General features: G+C 38.5%; 1 protein-coding gene across 1 annotated transcript in view; it reads left to right on the top strand.

Annotated features, from left to right (window-relative positions):
* Positions 1 to 21,386, top strand: part of LOC101172742 (girdin) — a 65,746-nt gene that overhangs the window by 39,623 nt on the left and 4,737 nt on the right. The window contains exons 17-25 of the mRNA XM_023959081.1: positions 2,683 to 3,023; positions 3,189 to 3,348; positions 5,097 to 5,465; positions 9,015 to 9,176; positions 10,177 to 10,454; positions 11,382 to 11,525; positions 12,490 to 12,676; positions 16,895 to 17,040; positions 19,317 to 19,424. Coding sequence (XP_023814849.1) covers positions 2,683 to 3,023; positions 3,189 to 3,348; positions 5,097 to 5,465; positions 9,015 to 9,176; positions 10,177 to 10,454; positions 11,382 to 11,525; positions 12,490 to 12,676; positions 16,895 to 17,040; positions 19,317 to 19,424 — 1,895 coding nt within the window. The remainder of the gene's footprint in view (positions 1 to 2,682; positions 3,024 to 3,188; positions 3,349 to 5,096; positions 5,466 to 9,014; positions 9,177 to 10,176; positions 10,455 to 11,381; positions 11,526 to 12,489; positions 12,677 to 16,894; positions 17,041 to 19,316; positions 19,425 to 21,386) is intronic.

Genomic DNA, 21,386 nt, shown 5'->3' with positions numbered 1-21,386 from the left:
CTTTACAACTTGCTTTATTAATTTCTCTTTAAAACTGCTGTTTGAGGCAATACTTGACAACCATCTTTTTAGTAACAACTCCAGCTTCTTTTTTGACAAATGTATTTTTGATTGTATAACTCAATAAATTTGCAATGTACCCAAAACTGTCCAAAATCTCAATTAAAATGTAGAAGGGTAAATGTATTTATATTCTTACTGCAAAAAATCATACAATTTTGAGATCAGTTTTGATGTTTTATAACAAGAGATCAAACATGTAGATTTTTTTTAATAAATCCACAAACAAAGCAAAGACAGGGTCAAATCAATGTTTAAAATGTCTAAAAAAACTAGGCGAAGCTCCACTGAACTACATACAAAGTGTCAAGGATTTAATCCAAGGGATGTCACAATTATGTGTCATAACTCTTGCTATGTTTGCTTTAATCCGAAAATTTCAAAGCTAAGAACTTTTTGATTAATTCACGTTAAATTTGAATGAAAATAATGCTATTTGGGATGGTCGGTTTCATTACTGCGTCATTGTAAATAGCTAGTGTGACTGGCAATCGGTGAGTTCAGGACCACTAAGGGTTAATAGCGGAAAATTCTTATTCTTTCTTACTGTAATTCACGCCTTATTGCATCTTTTGAAGTGCTTTATTTTTTCTACAAGCCCAAAAATAAGAGTTACATTTCTTGGACGTTTTCCTCTTAGCAGAGTGGGGTCACACTGAATTCTGTGCTTTATGTGCTATTTGCAGTAAAATTTCAAGACATTAAAAAAAGAAGTCAAAGCTGCTAACTAAGGAAAAGAGTTCTGCTTAGTCAGCATTAAAGCTAAAGGTCCACGTATACCTCCCTCAAAGAAAGAGCTGGGGTATAATTCCCCCTCTGATCTTGTTAAAGCCAGACTTATGTGACAGTTGATGAAGAACATTTTTTACACTCTTACAGGGTCAGACAGGTTTCAAATGTTAAACTTCAAGCTAATAAAAAATTGGATAGAAACTGATTGCATTCAATTAGGTCATGCTATGCCCAGGCTCGTATTTTATATTTGTGTATGTTCACCGTGACAGGAAATTCACTTGATTTACTTCACTTCAGGGGCAAATCTGAATTCAGTTGTGCGTAATGATATTAAGATGCAGTTATTTCTATTATTTCTATTAATGCTTCTGTTAAATGTGCAACACATCATCAAAACTTCCCCTTTTATTGTCTATTGAAAGCAAGAATCAGTATTTTTGTGTATTATTAGCTTATTCTTTCAGTCCTTTGATTCCTCCTGACTAATTTTTGGGTCATCTTCATTCTCAGGGTTTGGGTTATTTGCTGCTCAAAGGCTACAAAAGCATTTGATGGAGGATAATGCAAGGAAACCAGCAGCTAATGCAATAAATACCTTGAAGGATTTTTCTACCATTTATTTTTTTCATTAACTGACATTTTAAGAAATTTCTCCAACTCACAATTTGACATTTTGCTTGGCAACATGATGTCAACGTGACATTTCAACATTGTAATTATTGCCTTTTTTTCCTACTTTAGTACAAAAAGTTTTTTTTTTAATTTACATGTGAAGAGTGAAACATATAACTGATTACCCATTAAAACAACCTTTAACGTGATACACAGGCTTCTCACACTGTTTTGCCGACAGTCTATAAACACTTATCAACGTACCTTCTTTACGCTTCCTCAATAACTGCCTTGCAGCACGCCTCCGCTGTACAAAAGTAGCAGTAAAAAGTGTTGTAGCTGACGTTAATACAGACGTTCAAAACTGGTCAGCGAAATATTTAAGTTTGTATAAGTGAGCTATCCTGACAAGGACTGCAAAGCGCAGGACTTCCATTATTCTTTCTTGATTTGCTTTGCCCCGCCCTCGTCATTCCTGGCCAATAACTGAAGAGATCTTTAGTCACATGGTTTTGTTTACAAGCTTTGTCCGGTAGACGTCAGTCCGAATACAGACCAATCGCAAGGTTCAGGACTCGATCGCAGACTTGGTCCAGATCAACTGCCTTTTCCAGTCTGAATACAGCCAAAGTCAAAGCATTCTTTCTTTCTGAACTAAATACTGGTTTGACTTTCAAAAACGTATTTGACATTTTTTCACTTTTTTTAAAAATTTTGGTGTTAGAGTTCAATTATTGTCCTGAACTTTATTGGCTTTTTATTAATTGTGGGTCTGCGTTTAAGTGGATTCCAGCGGGATTATCAATCAAGTCATTTGCAAACATACAGTTTAATGACGGTTGAAAAATTTGTTCAGAGCTGCATTTAGTCAATGTTGTGTAGTGACATTTGTGGTTTATATCACATTAAATCGTCATAACCATCAAGTTTCACTGACTTAGTGCCTTTGGACTTAGCTGTTTTAATGTGTGCCAATGAGTTGCTGTCCAACACATCCCTGTTTCAGTTCCCCATCCAGAGGTTTTGTAGGAGGAACATAAACACGTACTTGATTAATAATCTGGCACACATCCAACACTGGTTTACATTTGTTAGGATTATATTGTATGCAAATCTACACATTAGCATTAATTTATTTGATACTTTTAGTGTCCTGAGTTATTCTAATGACTTGTTGGAGGTTGATTTAGTTAAACGCTGGTATCAGTCATGTGTTAGGAGGCCCATGTCTCTAATGTGCTCATAAGACACAAATCAGCATTCATCTTTCCTTAGAGCAACCAGTTGGAGCTCACCATCCAGACTCTCAGAGGTGAGCTGGAGCGCCAAGGCCGTGGTTTGGAGATGTCCCGCCGCCGGGAGGAGCAGCTCGAGGTGGAGCTCCGCGAAGCAACGCTGGAAACTGAAGCTCTCGCCAGATCACGAGACCAGGCGCTGCTGGAAGCCTCTCGACTGGAGAAGGAGAAAGAGGCGTGCCAGTCGCAGTTGGATACGCAACAGAAGGAAGGGCGCCAGAGAGAGAGGGAAGCAGCAAGGCTAAGGCAGCAGCTGGAGAGCACAACCTTGACCCTGGAGCACAGCAACCAGAGAGCTTGTGCTCTAGATGCTGAACACAGGTACACACAGCCCTTCACGAAACTTTAACCTCAATCAAGCAATTAACTCTACAGGCGTAAGAGAGGGCCTCCTGGTTGTTCCATGCGTTATCTGTGATGTCAACTCTGTCTTCAATCAACCTTTGTCTGACCTGTGTGTGTGTGTGTGTGTGTGTGTGTGTGTAGACGTGTGTGTAAGCAGTTATCTGAGACCAAGGAGCTCTGTACTCGGCTGCAGGATCGAGAGAAAGAGCTCAGCACTCGATTAAGCAGCATGGAGGAGGGAAAACAGCAGCTGCAGGAGCATTATGCCGAGGCACAGGCCAAGATGAGCTCACTGTCCCAGGTGTGTGTTCATGTGGGAGTAAGTAAGCACCACTGAGAGGGTGCAGTGAAGGGGAAAGTCACCTGAAATAACATATTTTACCTGCTACTACAGAGGAAAAGAAGTTATAAATAAGGGATGCTCTTTTTCCAGATTCATATCATTTTAGCTTTAATTCACTTTCACTTCAAACCAAAAATATAAGTCTAATGAAAAAGTATGTAAAAATATGAAAATGTCCCACTTCATGTATCTAAATCAAAAAGTTCCTCTCATTATGTAACTTTTAAAAAAAACTAAATAACATATTTCAGTTATTAGATTTACAGTGCTTTACAAACTCCCACTGAGGATTGAAAAAATGATTTACCGGCACCTCAGAGGATTTACATCATGTTCTATAACCAATCCAACAGTTCAAGGCTTTTGACATTTTAGATAGTGATTATTAACTTCTGTTTGTTTGAAGGTTTCCTCCCAGCTCATCACAAACTCTATATTATTCAGAAACTTGTTTTTACCCTGACAGCATAAAAAAGTAAGAAACTTTTCACGATAAAAATGTTGTAGTTTAATCTTCTGGTAGATCCCTATTGTACATTTTAAAGTTGAAGCAGGTTAAGCAAAGTTAAAGACCCACTCTGATGAAAATGGTGTTTTTTTTTAAACCCAGTATTTTTATTGAGTTTTACATTATACAAACACAATTACAGAGTTCTGTTAGTCTGAAAGACAAATTACTACAAGAAGTGTTTATAATAAAGCTAAGGAAAGAAAACAAAAAGAAACAAAAAAAAAAAACCCATACCATTCCCTGTCACTGCCACAGTCAAACCATCACTCCATCACGCATGACCTGAAAATGGTGTTTTTAACATGTTCTTGTGACGTTTTTTCCGATGATTGAGGACATGTATCAAGAAAATCTAGCTTAGAATTTCTGATTATATCAAGTTTCAAATCTTTATTACCGGTAGATATACTGTATATGTGAAAATGCTGTTTAAAAATGATTTGTGACTTAAAAGCTGTAATGGCTGGGCTACAAGCTCCCTGATGCATCCTCTTGGAAACAACTAGATCCACGCACGTCTTTCTTTTCTTTGGCATCTGACTCAACACTGCACGGCTGGATAGCTCCAATGTTGGTTGCCATTTTTCTTGCATCAGTAATGTTAGGTTGAGGTTGTGAAGGGCTGTAAGCTATCGGAACATGTAAACACATGGATGGCGGAAAGTGAGGGCTTACTCCATGTCAGAAGTGGCGCATACGACAAGGATTTAAAAAAAAAAAGACAAGGACAATTTCTAATAAACTCCTGCCACTCTGCAGAAAATACGTTCTGAAAAAGGACACAGGTTTTCTGATTTTAGCTAAAAACACCACAATCATAATTAAGAGACCACTGGGAATGCTGTTACAGTCAATCAAAAGATGACCGATTTTTGAGGAAAAATGCAATAAAACCATCCCAGTGCGCCCACCCAATCCTACAATAATACTGATTTAAACCAGAGCTTTTTTCCCCACACATCCTATTGCTCTGCAAACTGAGAATAACAATGCAGAAGACTGAGGTGTAAGAAGTTTTATAAAAAGTGGTCAGAACTATCTTTATCACATATTTCACTGTATTTATCATTATGTTTATCATACTTTTAAGTAAAGAGCAATTATATGTTTAGAACTTGTTTATTTTTCAGGAAGTTGTATATATAACCTTAACATGTAACTATATTTCCATGCTTGTCCTTTTATTCTTGTGCAGGATCTCTCAAGCGAACAGGCGCGCTCACAGAAACTGACCGCTGAAGTCGACCGACTGAGCCAGAGGGTACAAAGATCTGAAGCTGAACTCAAAGCGACAACAGATTCTCTGAACCAGACGCAGCAGAGAGCAGAGTCACTCTCACAGCACCTCAGGAGAAGCGAAGCTCTGCTTCACTTAGAAAAGAGTCAAGCAACTACAAAAGTGAAGTCGGTTTCAAATTCAGAGTTTTCAGGCACCCAGGAGGCGCCGCCTCCAGATCAAAGCCCTGAACCTGGCAGGGATCGTGCCCTCTCGGTGACCCTCCATCACTCCTCAGGAGAGCTGGATAGGCAGCTGAATGAGAGGGTGACAGAGCTGGAGAAGGAGGTGTGTATCATTGTTTGACCTTATTTCTGGGAACTGTTTGTGTATTGGCTTTGATCCATATTTTTTCTAAATTGTTGCTCTACTAAAAGTTGACAGCCCTTGGGCTCACACAAGGCCACTTCTTGCGTGAGTGTTACTCAGGTCCCGGGACTCCTGTTTTATCTTTGCTCATCAGTTTTAAAATGTCACCTCGGATACTTTTAATCTTCCTTATCTCTGCTGGTGCTCTCCTGCTGCAGCTCATACTGCTTCGCTCCACCTCAAAAACACACATTAACTCGAGCATCGCACTGTGAGGGGCAGCTTCATCATTGCCAAGGTCAGGAGTTTCATCCTGTGCATTTTTCAGTCAGCATGGTGCTGCGTGGAGTGCAGGTAAAGGCTGAGATTAGGCAGAGGCAGCTCCAGGCCTTAATTCCCACTCCTGCATGCTTTGCCATAACGACGACTGCAGCTACAGAAAGACGTAGTGAAATGATGAGTTTTTAAAACATCAATTTAACAAATTTCATTAAAAAAATTCCCAGTTAAAGAACAAATGCAGCAGGACTCAAACTTCTGAGAGATTTATTACTTTATAAATGTTAGCACTTTCATGAAAAAGTCACATTTCACTGCAGCCAAACTATGAGATGAATAATGTCTGATTAGAAAGAAAACCAAGCTCTAAACCATATCTGTGCGAAGAAAACACACATGAAATAACTCACAGAGATTGGAAATCTCCTCTTTGGGTCCTACAGGAAAAAAAAGATAAGCAGTCTTATTTACACAGACCATTAAATCTAATCATTTTCTGAATCACTGGTTTGTTATTAAAGTATGTTGCTGTATTTTACAAGCTCATGTAAGGAACCATGAAAAGTCTTATGAAAAAACATAAGTAATAACCTTTAAATCCAATTGGGAGAACAAAAGCGCGTTACATGAAAAAATATGAACACATTTGGAAAAAAAAAGGTAAAAAAAATGTGTTTTGCTTTCTGGGATTTTCACCTTCTTTCACAGTTGACAGATATTTTTCAGTGTCATTTTAGGGGTGTGCATGTAAATTTAACCAAAGCAGGCACAGTGCTTTGAGTTAAAAATAATTCTTTATTTGTGATAACTGAGTGGTGGCATTTTTGTCGGTTTTGGCAGAGGTATTTTGGATTGATCCCATCTTATTTTTATCCTGCTATGCCCGATTGACTTTTATAAGGTTAAAAAACAGAGGAGTTTCCTTTGTTTCGGAAGTTCCTCAAAAATCTTGTTTGTTTTGCAGGATTTCTTTCCCATTACTAAGCTGCACCATCAGCTGCTTCCTTCCTGTCTAAAATGAGCAAATATCCTGGAGTTTACTGCTTTTGACCAAATCGTTGCCTGACTAGAGCAGTCCTCGTCCTGTGATGAACTTAAACACACAGAAGCAGACAAACGAAGCTTAACTGTGCAAATTCAATTTAATTCAATTACTGAAAGAGGCACAAGCAAGAAAAAAAATGTTGTTAATACATAAACAAGAATCTGCAAATATTCATGTCAGAGTAGAAGTATTGGCTTAGCCTCAATGAAAAAAAAAACTCATCTGCAAAGCACCTACCAGCATGTGTCATATTAGATGATATTTTAACGTATGACAACCTACAAGATGCTGGAGTAAGATAAAAGGATACACAGCGCACCACATTGCATGGATTGTCCTCTGTAATTGCGGTTCTTCACATGGATTTCTCATCTCAGAGATGTTGGTGTTGGTCGTCCTCCACGACAAACACTTTCCTCCTCATTAGGCAAAATTGCTGTAACCAGATAACTAGAAATTTCCACCGGCGTGGTGTCTCTTACAACCTTATGAGCTTGATTGAGCTCCTAAAAATAAACAGGTTGTTCATCAGACTGACAATAATCATCTGTCATTCCATAGTGGTCATTGGTGTAATTGCATTCAGATGCCCAGTTTCAAGAGAATCCTCCTCGGTTTGTAAACAAACTGATTTCAAGCAGAAATACGAAACGTTGGCTAGTATTAATGTCTATTGGACCACTTTCAAAAAAGCTGCAGCTTAATGTAACATTTCTATTTGTAATATTTCATATACATATTAAACTGAGATATGGTTCTCTCTCTCTCTCTATATATATATATTGCAACAGTAAAACCCAATCTACGACAAGGTTTAAAAAAACCAACAGATCAAATGTTAGAATGAGGCAGACAAGTGGATCTTTTAGTGACTTTGTCAGCAAATAGCCAACTTCTGTAAACAAAGAGCAGCCTTCGAGAAAAAGCACAAACCATATTTCAACCCTTAAAACATTGTTTTCTTTGAGTTAGGCTGGAGCGCCAACATTTATACAGTATCTGCCTAAGCCAGGGGTCTTCCACCGTATGCTCCGGAGCCACATGCGGCTCTTTTACCCCTCCATTGAGGCTCTCTGATTAAAGACAAATAAAGTTAGGCAAAACAGATAAGTCAAACGATATTTAAATCAGTCACTAACAGTTGAAAAACAATACGTATCACTCCGCCAGGCTACTGACTACAGTAGCTCTAATGCTCTAACAATCCGTCAAGTGATACACCTTCATAGTTTACCAAGTCTAACATTTTGACAGATTTATGAGCACCGCATACCACAGAAAATCAATTTGAGATCAGTAAGCACAACCAAAATTCACCCTTTGAGGCTCACTGGATTATAAGGTGGACTGACTATTATGGTACAAAATTCAAGGATTTTAACCCCTCAATGCCTGACTGTGTTTCCAGATATATATAAAAAAATATTTTTCAAGTTTTTTCTATTCAAGGTGATGCTAATTAGGGGGTCCTGGATTTAATGGTGTGTTGCAAATTACTGACATACGGCATGAAGGAGTTACATTTGCCATATGGTTCAAAAAGAAGGCGCTTAATTAGCGCTGATTTAATTATAGTTTGCTATATTTACAAATTTCTGGCTTTGATACAACAACAACAATAAGAAAAATGATATATACTTTTTTTTATTACTGCTGACATCACACAGTTGTTGCATTGAGATGATCCTATATGGTACAGTGTTGTTTATTTTGAAAGGAAGGGATATGAACCTCTGTTCACATGAAATTTAGAAAAAAAATGTTTCATTTATGCAAAGAAAGTTTATGTATTTATAACAACAACAGTGGAAATCTGTGTCTTAATTTTCTAAGACTTTGTGGCTCCTACACGATTGTGGTCAGTGAGAAATTGACCTGAATGACTCTTTAAGTGTGGAAGGCTGCAGAGCCCTGGCCTAAAAGGTGGTTTTAATGTTTTGGACACCTGAATTCTTTTAGGCAAAACTCTAAACTTAAAACTATAAAGATAAAAGTGTTTCCATGTTACGAGCATAGTGGATGCAGATTCATTTTTGCACCTACAGTAGAGGCTGAAACATGCCTCACATGTACATCAAAGGGGTTTCCCACAAGGGCCCTTTGCAAGGGTCAACTCATCATATTTTCAGAGGTTTACTGTACTAAAGTCTGTCCCATAGCGCTCCATCAATACTTCCACCTGAAGACATGTTTGTCCTCCTCAGAGACTGGTGGCTGTTGCAGAACAGGAGGCTCTGCTGATGCGCTTGTCGCAGTCCCAGGAGGCCTGTGAGCACCTGAGAGGAGAGCTGGAGGCTTTGCGTCGAAACTCACTCAGCCTGCAGGATTCCTGCACCCGTTTGCAACAACTTAACACGCAGCTACAGGTGACCACCCATACACTTACAGCAGGAGTGGGTAGCTGAATTTAGTGGAACTTGTGCCTATTTAAAACATATTTATAAAAAAAAATCCTGCAAGCTCAGATGGTATGAAAAAGTGCCAAGTGTGCAGAAGTGTGCATCTAAGTTTCAGGGGAGAAGGTTGGTCATAGCCTGACATAAAATAAAAAAAATTGTGAACAAATGTTTGCACCTAAAGTTCCACCCCAATCATCTTTCGATCTATTTTAAAAAAGCGTTCCTCCAGTGGTCTTTTAATTATAATTATGCTGTTTTTAGCCATAATAATGTCAGTTTTTTTGGACATAGTTTCTGCAGAACAGCAGGAGTTCATCAGAAATTCACCTTTGGATTGTGAGAGGAACTGTTGGTGCAGAATAAGCCCGCCCCCACCTTTTGTCATCCATCTGTACACTCTCCCCCACTAGCTTACAGCCCTTCACATCCACAATCTAACATTATCAGTACAACAAAAATGGCGAGTAATATTACAGCTATCCAGCTGTGCAGTTTGGAGTCAGATGCCACCTTGGATGAGGAAAATGTAGACATACTTGGATCTAGTCATCTACAAGTAGATACTTCAGATTAGGGTGGAGCGGGAGGTTGTGACCTCCCCGCTGATTGTTGCTCCAATGTCACAGTTACAAACTTTTCCCAATTTTACCATCTGCTTCTGATTCACAATGATAGGAATAGAGAAATATATTTAGAAATGAAATTTGAACTTAATTGTCTTAATATATGCCCTGCATCATTAGAAAATGCCACAAAATCATGTTAAGTCAAAAAACGAGGTTTTCATTGGGGTGGGTCTGGATGCTTAATTGATAAATATTTTGTATTTATTATTTCTTTGATGAGAGTTGGATTGCTGTCACTTCACACTTTAATGTAGATTTCCTTGTAACCTGAAGAACTTCACTGATGGTATGGCTGTTCTGTGTTGCTTCTGAAAAAACACACACAAATCCTAAACTCACAGGTGGAGCAAGCATCATTTAGTTCCCAGCATGCATCAGTACTGGCCCGCTGCAGCGAGAGTGAAGCTCGGTGTGCCGCGCTGGAGGCCGAGTCGAAGGTGTGGGCCCGGGAACGTGAGGAGTCTGTGGCCAGGATGGAGGCTTTGAGGCGAGACCACGAGCGAATGACAGCATTGCAGCAGCAGCAGGAGGTGGAGCTAGAGGAGCTGCTGGACAAACATTCCCAGCTGAGGAGCAACAATCGCAGCCTGGAGGCTCAGTACAGGGAGCTGGAGGGCAGGTACAAACACCCCAGAGCTACAAAAAATAAATAAATTATCAAACCAAATTTTTTTATATTAAAACAAAATCCAAAAATATAGATTTAGATCAACCTTAGACACACACACCACCATTTTATTATTTCTATATTTAAAAATGATACAATAAATGCTTAGGGGGAATTCTGGCCAACACTAATTTATTTGCAATTTTATTTCATTCTATTGAGCCTTGCTCATGTTATTGACACATTCTCAGTCATGATTCTTCATTCAAAACATCATTTAATACCCAGTTGATTGCTTCCCATCAGCAGACCATTAAACCCTCTGCTAAGTTATCACATTTGCTGTTGATCTATTAACCAAGCCGCACTTTTCCTCTCCTTTGCTCCTTATTACATTTTTACTTTGGTTTTGCTTTGTTAAAAGCAACGTTGTGTAATACACCAATCCCGTTTCACACCCCTCCCTGGATATTGTAATTGCTTCTCTGCTGCATCCTTGTTTTAACTGCAGCTAACTGCAGAGCTGCATGAAGAGTTGATAGGCTGAGTAAATGTGTGCTGCGACAAAGAAACAAGGGGAGGGAGGGCAAAGGCCAGGACTGAGAAACACTAGTGTGATTCATTTTAACTTGGGCGGCCAAAATATCAGAATCGCCTACAAAAAGATTTTTCAAGCCCACTCCAAACATCAGTAATAACCAGATGGTACACCTAACAGTCTTTCTGATGCCTTCAAAGCTTCAAAACAATGAAAGTAGAGTCATTATCAGAGCTTCTGCATTAAATCACGTTAGACTGAACACCTGTATTTATTAGCTCGTCAAAATTTCTTAGCTAAAAACTCAAACCCAACAAATCCACAGATCTGAGCTCTCTTTAAATGAAACACACTGTCTTACAAGAATGTGCTTTTGTGAATATTGTGTTTTCATTTTCAAGGTACAAGGAGCTCCTGGGTGGAAAGGCCCAGCTGGAGGAGAGAGAGAAGGAAATGAAGATGGAGAGGGAGGCGATGGAGGCGGAGGCCCAGAAGAAGCTGGAGACAGAACGAGAGCTGGAGAGGATGAAAGAAGATAACGAGAGGTAAGTAATTCAGACAGCTTTTCAACAACCCATTCATGAGTTCTGATCACCCTCTCACAGCAGTCATGTTCATATGAATCAGGCTGTCGCAGTAATGCCTTTATATTTGAAGCACAGCGAGCAACTCCAGAATCGATTTGAATGCTAATGCACTATATAATGCATTTTGGGCCCTGATTGAGGACCGTAGGGTTGAGTGCAGAATAACAAGAACTTACTCCACAAGAACACAAAAAAACAATACTCGAGTGTTACAAAGTACTTCAAAGATATGTGATGTTTTTTTAGATTTTTTTTTTTTATAAAGAATTCCGTCTCAGAAATGACAGATCAACATTCAAAGTCATGTAAGACCGGAAACATCTTTGTCTTTTTGAAATTTGCAAAGCAAATAAGTGCTGATTGACATACTGTAGCCCTATTTTTTAAATTAAGACATTTGTCATAAAGATAATGTAAAATAGTATTAAAAAGAGATCGGTTTCCCTATATTACACAAAGAATGCTTAAACTGTTTTTTTCAATAATGTCTAGAGGCTTTGTTTTTCAGCAGACTCTGGGCAGATGTTGCCTGGATGTGGAGTCTTCCGCTGAACATCACCAGTTGTGACAATTTTTTCTTACTGTGCAAGAAGTGAAAGTTGAGAGCTCCCCTCAAATATCAGAACTTAAGGGTTAGCATGTTGATAAAAAAAGACTTGACTTTTAAGAGTCACTTTTGTCATATCAGCTTGAATAGGGGTAGAGTGCTGTGTCCACAGCTTCTTTCCTCTGGACTGAACTGAGAGAAACGTTCAAGCATCCTAATGTGTTCAAAGTGAGGTCAGGTCTGTTTGTTAGCTGTCTCTTGTAGGATTCAGCTTGTAGGATAATAATTATGGGCTCCATCTAAAAAACACTCAGCCAAGAGTGGGGTAGGGCAGTCGACTGGACACAACAATGACCATGTGTGTTGCTGTTGCAGGCTGCAGGCCCAGCAGAGGGAGTGGTTGGCGTCACAGGCGGAGCTGTTGGCACAGGGTTCCGTGCTGAAGGCGGAGCTGAGCGCCTCCCAGCTGGAGAGGACTCGACTGGAGGGGGAGCTCAGCGGCCTGAGGGGGACCAACCAGAGCCTGGATCTAAGCAATGCTCGGCTCACCAGCCAGTACCAGGTGACCAGAGCCAAACATGCACAGAAACGCAGCCACACACCTGCAGGTGCACACACATGCTTCTGTGCCAGGTCAGCGGGCAAAACAGGATTTAGAGCTTCACAGTCGCATGCATTATCCACTTGAATTACAAACACACTTAACTAGAACTGCTGGGCAATTAGGGGGAATTTATACCAGGTTTTTGATTGTATTTTACAACAGTGTGTCAAATAGAAACTCCCATCACGCTCGCAGGGGCAGACTTATCTCTAATTCGTTCAAATAAAACCCTTTTTCATCTTGATGCATCAGACAAAAAAAGAAATGGTAAATACGGAAAAAGAACTTTCGGGATGGTAATAGACTTACGCATATTTGCTTTAAACAGCATCAATCCTATATGTAATGCTGTCAAGCAATCATCCAATAAAACATTTTTTTCCAGCAGATGGTTGAGGCAAGAAAACAGGTGGAGTTTGACTTTCAGTAAATTGTTGAAGAAGTCAAGCAGCAGATGTTTTGCTCTGCTGACTAATCCAGCTGCCTATAAAAGCCGCCGTGTGTGTGTGTATGTGTGTGCTTGTCAAACATGTAACTTCTAAAGGACATTTGGCAAAAAAAAGGGCAAAAAATTGATGCAGTCTTTGTAAGTGAAAACAAACGTCTGGTTGACCATGGAAAAATAACTACATGCAGAAGCTAAACAGAGATTTGTTAAGGTGGTGTTCGAGGAATTTGTTAAATTTGACAGTTGAAGGACTTTTGCCTTTTTCCCCAGCTAGCTCTGTTGAAATAATTAATAATGTTCATCCTGATGTGAACGCACAGCGTCCGTAAAACAACCACTGGAATGACTTTCCAGACAATAGGACATTTTTGCAGAAACTTTGTGTTCTAGAGGTCTGGTGTTCAGTCACAGATGGCAATTTCTTTGGACAATGTTCAGCTTAATCGAAGTTACAATTATCATAGTATAATTTCATAAAGATTATCAGTTATAATAATAAATGTACATATATTAACATTATTCATATGCTGCAGATTTTCTTCAGGTTCACATTTTTTGGAGAAGAATTAGGTAATGATATTTAGGGTTAAAATCCCTCTCTGATAATCTTTTATTCTATTTTAAAATTGTTCCCAGTGGTCTTTTACTTATGATTATGATTATGCCGTTTTTAACCACAAAAAAAAAACGAGTTGTTTTCCAGGACATAGTTTCTTCAGAGCGGCAGCTCCTGATTCACAACATTTAAAATTGTCGAATTACTCAAAAGCACAATTTTAAGATCCATTTTCTCTATAGATGTCCTCCATCGTGAGGTTCATACCACCTGTTAAAAACACCAAAAACAGCATTTTCATTGGAGTGGAGTGGGTCATCAAGTAAATATTATTTGATGTGCTTTGGTCAGAATATACCTAAATAACCCTATACAAATGTTAGTCTTTTCCACACGACTATCCTGTGTCCTGCTCTTTTGCAGACCAAGAAACACTGAAGGTCAAGAAGGAACAACCTTTTCACTGCCTGCTCACACAAATGTGTTAGCACATTTTGGAAAAAGTATTTTAAAAATATTGATTTTGTGTACTACTCACCCAGGGCAAAAACTAACTGAAAGAAAACTTTTCATTTTCATCACATTTTCTTGGTGTAAAGGGATCTGCATCATGCCTAAAAGTGATGATAATGGGACCACATTTTTTCCACAGTGCCAACAAGGTTTCAAAAATAAAAAATATAGAATTAGGAAAAAATGAAAACTGACTTAAACACCAAACCCCTTTCCCTAGGATTTCAACAAAGGTGAGCAACTTGAAAACTGGTCACTGAGTCCTTAGTGTGCATTAATATTCCAAAAATAACCAAGTTTTGATATGTCCAGCTGTTTAGGAAGAGATCCAATGACAAACAACAAAAAGTCTGAAAGATATTGTTGTTTCAAGTCGTTCTTTCCAGAGCTGCATGACAAGTAATTATCCTGAACTCGTCAAACATGCGAGCGGCTCACTTGATGTTCCAAATATTTCATCTGCTGAGGAGCAGGATGTGCTGCACGCCAAATGTTTTCCTCCCAGATGGAAAAATCTATTGTTTCTAAGACATATCTGTCAAAAAGGCAAGCTTTTTCCTGCACCTTGCTGTTTGTGACACAATGAGAGTTCATGATACCAGGAGAAGCAGCAAATTTGTCTTTAAGAGAGGCTGTGGTCCTTGTTCCCACTGAATTGTCGAGTAGAATCTAGAGTTTTTCTGGATGGATGCTGCAGACCACTTTAGCCGGCTCACTGGTCTAACTTACCAAGTCTTCAAACATGTACTTTGTGTGTCACGCTATCCAACAAAAATATTTGTGCTGCACAGGATTGCAACAATAGGAACATTGATCCAACTCTTCGGTAGAGAGGGATAACAGACTGTAATAAAGGCTGTCGCATCCCACATCACTTTGTAAGGCCGCTTTAACAACCTTGCAGGGTCACTGTCTGAACAAACATTTGGGACTCTCAAATATAACCCTCTGTGTTCAGTTTGGGGAAGGGCTGTGAACTTGGAGGAGTATTTGTGTGGAAAAATGGGAAAACATCTCAATTCCACTCACCCACATTCATCAGCGGCTGTGCCTCTTTGGAAACTGAAATGAAAAATGTTCAATAGTTGCTGTTGAAATACAACAAAAGCATAAAAATGAAAAGCAGAGTGGAGGTCTGCTTTAAACCTGTGAAGCCACAGGATCCTGCTAACGTGAAGAACTCACTGAAAGACATAATCCATAGACAGACTGTTATGCAACCTCAGTTTTGCCTCATCAGTTCAGACAGATCTCTAACACAGAAAATTGACATCTGCTTTTTTTCTGTAATGTCTGTGTTCTGTGTTAGGCTCTTATGTTTTTAATTGTCAAAAAGCAACATAGCCTTTATGTTAAAATTAGTGTGAAAGTGTTGGTATCCTCTGTTAAAGGTGGAATCTCATTAATTGATGAAAACATCTGTGTTCTCCTTATTGCACTGAAACTGGGGCCGTAAGGCAGAAGTAATCAGTGTTCTCCAAATTAAAAAGAATGAATTTGAATTGAACTTTGAACGACTAGAAAATTGCTACAGTATGGACAGCTGGGTAGGGAAAAGAGGGATTACATATGGAAGGAAAGGACACTTTTAGCAAAAAAATCAAAACAAAACAAAACGTATATCTGCCCCCTGCTCATGTCTACGACGGAATATTAGGAACATTAAAGTAAAACAACACCGAAAACGTGCACAACACCAAAAAAGAATAGAATAATAAATTTATGATGAAAAAGTTGTAATTTTACAAGGAAAAGCTAAAGGCTTTTTTGAAAATAAAATTGTAATTTCATGAAAATAAAATTGTACCTTTACAACAAAGTGCAGCAGATTCAGCCACACTCTTTAGCAGTGGGATGTCTATATGATTTCTCCTAAGTATCTGCAACATAAATCAAACAGGTATTTTTAGTTTTACTACGAAGTTTATTGAGACAATTGTCTACAAATAATTAAATATTTCTTTTAAAGCCAATTTTAAATGTAAAAAAACAATTATCAGTCACATACACCGAAGTCTTGATAAAAATGTTCCATATTTTTATGCTAAATGAAGGTTCTGTCCGAGATTTCTCCCTAGTAACTAAAAAAACAACATTGCTGGACTAATTAGTGCCCTGGGTCTTAACAGCAATTCAGACACCATTTTATTTTTCTTAACATCAAATGTAATGTCAGAGATTACCCAAAGTAAAAAACTAAGAAGTATGAACATTTTACACACTCTATTTACTAATCCACCTCATACTAAAGATAAAAACTTGGATTGTTTATAGAAAATGAATTAAAATAAGTTTTTTTCACATTGTTCAAATGGAATCCAATGTGATCTATATTTGCCAATCTATTGAGCATATAGCATCCAGTGAATTTATTGCAGAGACTTATGGGAAATTTCCAGAGCACTGTATTTTGAGAGAGCGCTATAAAATGGCAAACGCCATATATTGCACGCTATGTAGTGAGTACTGAGGGAAATTGGACACAACCAAAGTGTTTTTTGTGCAGCTTGCTACATTTGTCAACAAAGCTTTGAGATCCTTATTTTTTCTGTGAATTTGAAGCTTCACCTCTAAAGATGTTGATCTTACACAACTTCTATAGCAAATGTACCTTTTTTCACGCCGTTTTTCCTTAAGGTACATTTGATCTTTTGTGCAGCTCCTGACCCAACTGAAGGGGAACATGGAGGAAGAGAACAAACACTTGATGGAGCAGAACCAGAGTCTTCTAAAGGAGAACCGGGCCTTGCTGGAGCAGAGCCTTGAGCGCCGTGACCAGCATTATTCGCAGCAGAAGGAGTACCAGTGAGTGCACAAAAACAAGCAAGCGCAGTGGAAAATTGAGAATTCTTAATAGTAAAGCATAGGAATGCCAAGTAAAGGTCACAAGAGAGAATAGATGTTTTTTAAGGGTCATGCAGCCCAGAAGGAGACACTTTTCCAGTAGGTTAATTCAAGAGTCTGCAGAGCTGCTTGCCAAATCTCTTAGAAATTATGCCGTTTGTGTATCAATTTTCAGCTTTTCCTTCTTTTAAGGATCACTTTTCCATGCTTTGGATTTTCTGTGTTAAATGGAAAATGCCTGTTAGCTCTTCACAGACATTTTAAGAGGAGCCCACCCAGGCGAGGTCTGTAAGTCTCTGATAGCTTTAAACTACTGAGTCTGTGAAAAATAGTATATTATTTGGTCTTATGGGAATCAATTTATATTTTATTTTTCTGTTTCAGTACAGTTTTTGTGAAAACAAATGGATGATACATAATAGCAGGATAAATAAGATGCTAGAAAGACAAAAGGTATGGACGTTTTTCATGCAAGATAAGTAATATACAATTCTCAATTGACAATTCAGTTTGCAATTTGATCACTCAATTTGAAAATGCATTTTACAACTCAAAATATAATGCAGGCTTGTAATCCGAGTATGCATTTTGCAATTTAGAATGAGATGTGAAAAAATACACGACAATCTTACACTTTTAAAAAATACAATTTTAAATGAAGGCAAAGGTTTTTGCAATTAAAATTGTTGTGCAAATTTTCAAATGAAAATGCATTTTAGCTGTTTGAAATTCATCAGTCATAAAGTAGATATCCTCATTGAGTGAGAAGAATATTTAACCGTGTTTGTGTAGCATTTCCATTTTTGGAGCACATTTTTATTGTTTCAGTGCTCAAAGGTTGACAGGAATTTTACCTTTACCTTGTCCTGATGTTAGATTAACAGTACGTCAGTGTTTTGATTCTATGGATTTGTGTGAGTCATGTCTGTGTCTTTCTGCGAGTTGACCTTGCTAAGGTCATTCTGTTTGTTCAGCAACTGTAAACAAGAAACTACATAAAATGTGACACCAATTCCATTTTTCCCCCAGAATTTATTCAGACACATGGAAATGATGTAGCACCTATAAACATATTTCCTTTTATAGATCATGCCTTTTTATTGTGAATATAGCGTGGATGTAAACAAAGTCAGTGGTCTATCACCTCTGAGAAACTGTTTTCTCCACTAGCACATTACTTTAGATCGATGCGTATTTTTCCTTAGAAATCTACTGCCAGTAATTTAAATGTTTGTGCAATTGTTTTCTGTTTGGACAATTCTCTTAAAGTCCCACTCCAATTATCCTTTGATCGAGTGAAACAGTGTTCCCAGTCGTCTCTTAATTAGGATTATGATGTTTTTAGCCAAAATCAAAGATGCCGTGCCGTTTTCTAGAACATAGTTTCTGCTGAGCGTCAGGAGTTTATAAGAAATTCCCCTTTGAGTCGGTGGCGGGACCACTGGTGTGGAGTAAGCCTGCTTCCATTTTCCATCGTCCATCTGTTTACACTCCCCTTCTGCTAGCTTGCAAAAAAAAAGGAAGGCGAACAATATTGTAGCCCTACAGTTTGAGCCAGATTCCAGCTCGGACAAGGAAAACAATGACGTATATGGCTCTCGTTGTCTGCAAGTGGATGCATCAGAATGAAAGAAAGACTCAGAAATACAATTTTAGGCTTAAATTTCTTCAAATCTTTTCCTCCATCATCAGAAAAAAAGTTACAAGACCATGTTGTTAAAAACACCCAAAATTAAAACCCTTATTTAGAGTGGGTCTTTGAAGTCTGTCCTTGTTTCTCTGTCATCATAAATGTAGTAGTGAATTATTTTTTTCACACACTTTTCTGTCACTTTGAATTCTGATTGCTGGCACGCATTTCCTGTTGGTTTTAGTGAGCAAATGTTTGATTTTGTGACACTTGGGTTCCATAGGAAGGTTAAACAGTCTTTACTGTAAAACGAGCATCAATCTGAAAATACTTGAACCCACATTTTGATTTTTCTGCGCTCACATTTTGTCCACACTGCAGTTGAACCTTATCAGCACCACACTTGTCTTGTGTTTTGCAGTTCAAACATAAACCAAAAGGCTTATTTTCTCAGCAGAAAGGCTGAGGTAGAGCCACTACCTGCAGCCAAGTCGCACATCCTCAGAACTGACAGAGTGATAATGAATGCATGAAACAAATCAAACGGATCTTTTCTTGTTCTTTCGTTTAGAGGCTTTGTTCTGATGTTTCATTGGTTTTCCTGCAGGGAGAAGCTAAGTGAGCTCCGTCGGGAAAAGCAGAAGCTGGTGGAGAAGATAATGGATCAGTACAGAGTCCTTGAGCCCAGCATGCAACCTTCACCAAACAAGGCCAAGTACTGTGGAAAACATATTTACCTATGTAGAGATAACCTCAGGCTGCTGAAAAACACCAGTGAAAACCACTGCCATGGGAAATCCCTGCAGTGGATAAAGGTTTTATTACACATAAACAGATAAATGAAGGGCATTTATGGTTTGTTATCATCCTAGTATAGTTTTTTAAAAATAGGAATCAGAAGCTTTAAGGGTGTAAGTGAGCATTTGTTAAAGCTAAATGTGCCCAGAGAAAAATAAATCTTTAAGACTTCTGAACTCCGACTGAATAAAAAGATCAAGATCTTAATGGACACAGCAGGAAATCAATTATTTGAATGTAAAAAAACTGTCACTAGTCATAAATAAGTGACAACTTTCTCAGCCTAATCTACATAACCGTTCCAATACCCCAGTTTTACCTTTGTGCTGGAACATTCTGATCTTTTTTCCACAAAAAGAATCCCACATTGCTGTCAGGCACAGCTTTTGTTTTACAAAAAGAGGGCGGGGCATGAAACAGAGGAAGCATATTTGGAGTTGTTTCGTTTTAACTATGTTTGCATCAGCAAAGGAGGGAAAAAAACTCAGACCTAAGTGCAGAATTGTAGGAGAATGGATCTGAAATTATTCAGTCAAATGGTAAAAGTCTAATTTTAAAGCGGGGCTGTATGGTGGCGCAGTGGTTGTCTTGCCTCACAGCAAGAAGGCCCCCGGTTCAAGTCCCGGCTGGGGGACCTAAACCAGAACATCAATGGAGGACCTTTCTGTGTGGAGTTTGCATGTTCTCCCCGTGTATGCGTGCGTTTTCTCCGGGGACTCCGGCTTCCTCCACCATCCAAAAACATGTTTCATAGGTTAATTGGTTAATCTAAATTTTCCCTAGGTGTGAGAGTGAGTGTGCATGGGTGTGTGATTGTGGACACATACCCTGCGACAGACTGGCGACCTGTGCAGGGTGTCCCCTGCCTTCGCCCACAAGTGGCTGGGATAGGCTCCAGCAGCCCCGTGACCCCGAAAGGGAATAAACGGAAGAAGATAAATGAATAAATGACTTTTAAAGCGAGTTGCCTCCGAAATGGACACTCCCAAACTTGTTCTTGTTCCTCTGCAGAGGCAGAGCTTCAGGTTTGAGCCGAATTTGAACTAGTGAGCTTCTAATGTAACAAAGTTTTGCCATGACTGACTGAATGCATTCTCTTTGATTCTTGGAGATTCTGTAACTTTTTCATAACAATTTTCCCCCAAAATAATTTTGTTCTAAAGTTATCAGTGCAAGGTAAAAATTACTAGAAAAATGTGATAAAAAAGAGGAAAATATTCTGGGTCAGCGTTTAGGTAATTGGACATTTAGCTCATGATCAAAATATGATTTGTGAAATGAGATAAATATTTCTTTAATAAATTTGCTTCAAAAAAAGGGGAAACAAATCTAAAATATGATATATTCCAATTAACCGTTTATACCCTAATATTAAAAGGGGTTTTGTTGAGGATTACTGCAGTCACATTTTAATTATAGTCTAAGCTCCTTTTTACTTGTTAGAAAGCTAAAGAAAAAAAAAGAAACAGAGTGGTGAGGAAAAATGGTTTATTTTACTTCAAAGTAAAGGAAGAAAAAAGCTGCAAACAAACTAATTCTGGTATTAAGGGTTTATAAATGGCATAATGGAATACGTCTCAACCTTTTACTGTAAGGCAGTATTTCATTTTACCAGGTGTTCAGCCTTGCTCCATTTCCCTTCAGTTTATGGACAGATAATTGTTACCCTTTTCCTGCTTCATCTTACTGAAGTAGCATCAGATGAGCATGTAAATAGATTACGGTCTAAACACACATTGTGCCGGCATTTTGTCTTTGCTCAGAAAAAAAATGCTACCAGATACAGAATCTTGGTGTTTTTACTTTAGGGAATCAGTGTGAGTACATGCAGACGCTCGGCCCTCTCCGTCAAAGGTCTCTGTCCCCTTGTGTCTTCACA

Source organism: Oryzias latipes, chromosome 10 (genome assembly GCF_002234675.1).
Source record: "Oryzias latipes chromosome 10, ASM223467v1".
NCBI classification, from domain to species: domain Eukaryota; kingdom Metazoa; phylum Chordata; class Actinopteri; order Beloniformes; family Adrianichthyidae; genus Oryzias; species Oryzias latipes.
The sequence above is the reverse complement of the archived record's forward strand: the minus strand, read 5'-3'. Positions and strand labels throughout refer to the sequence as shown.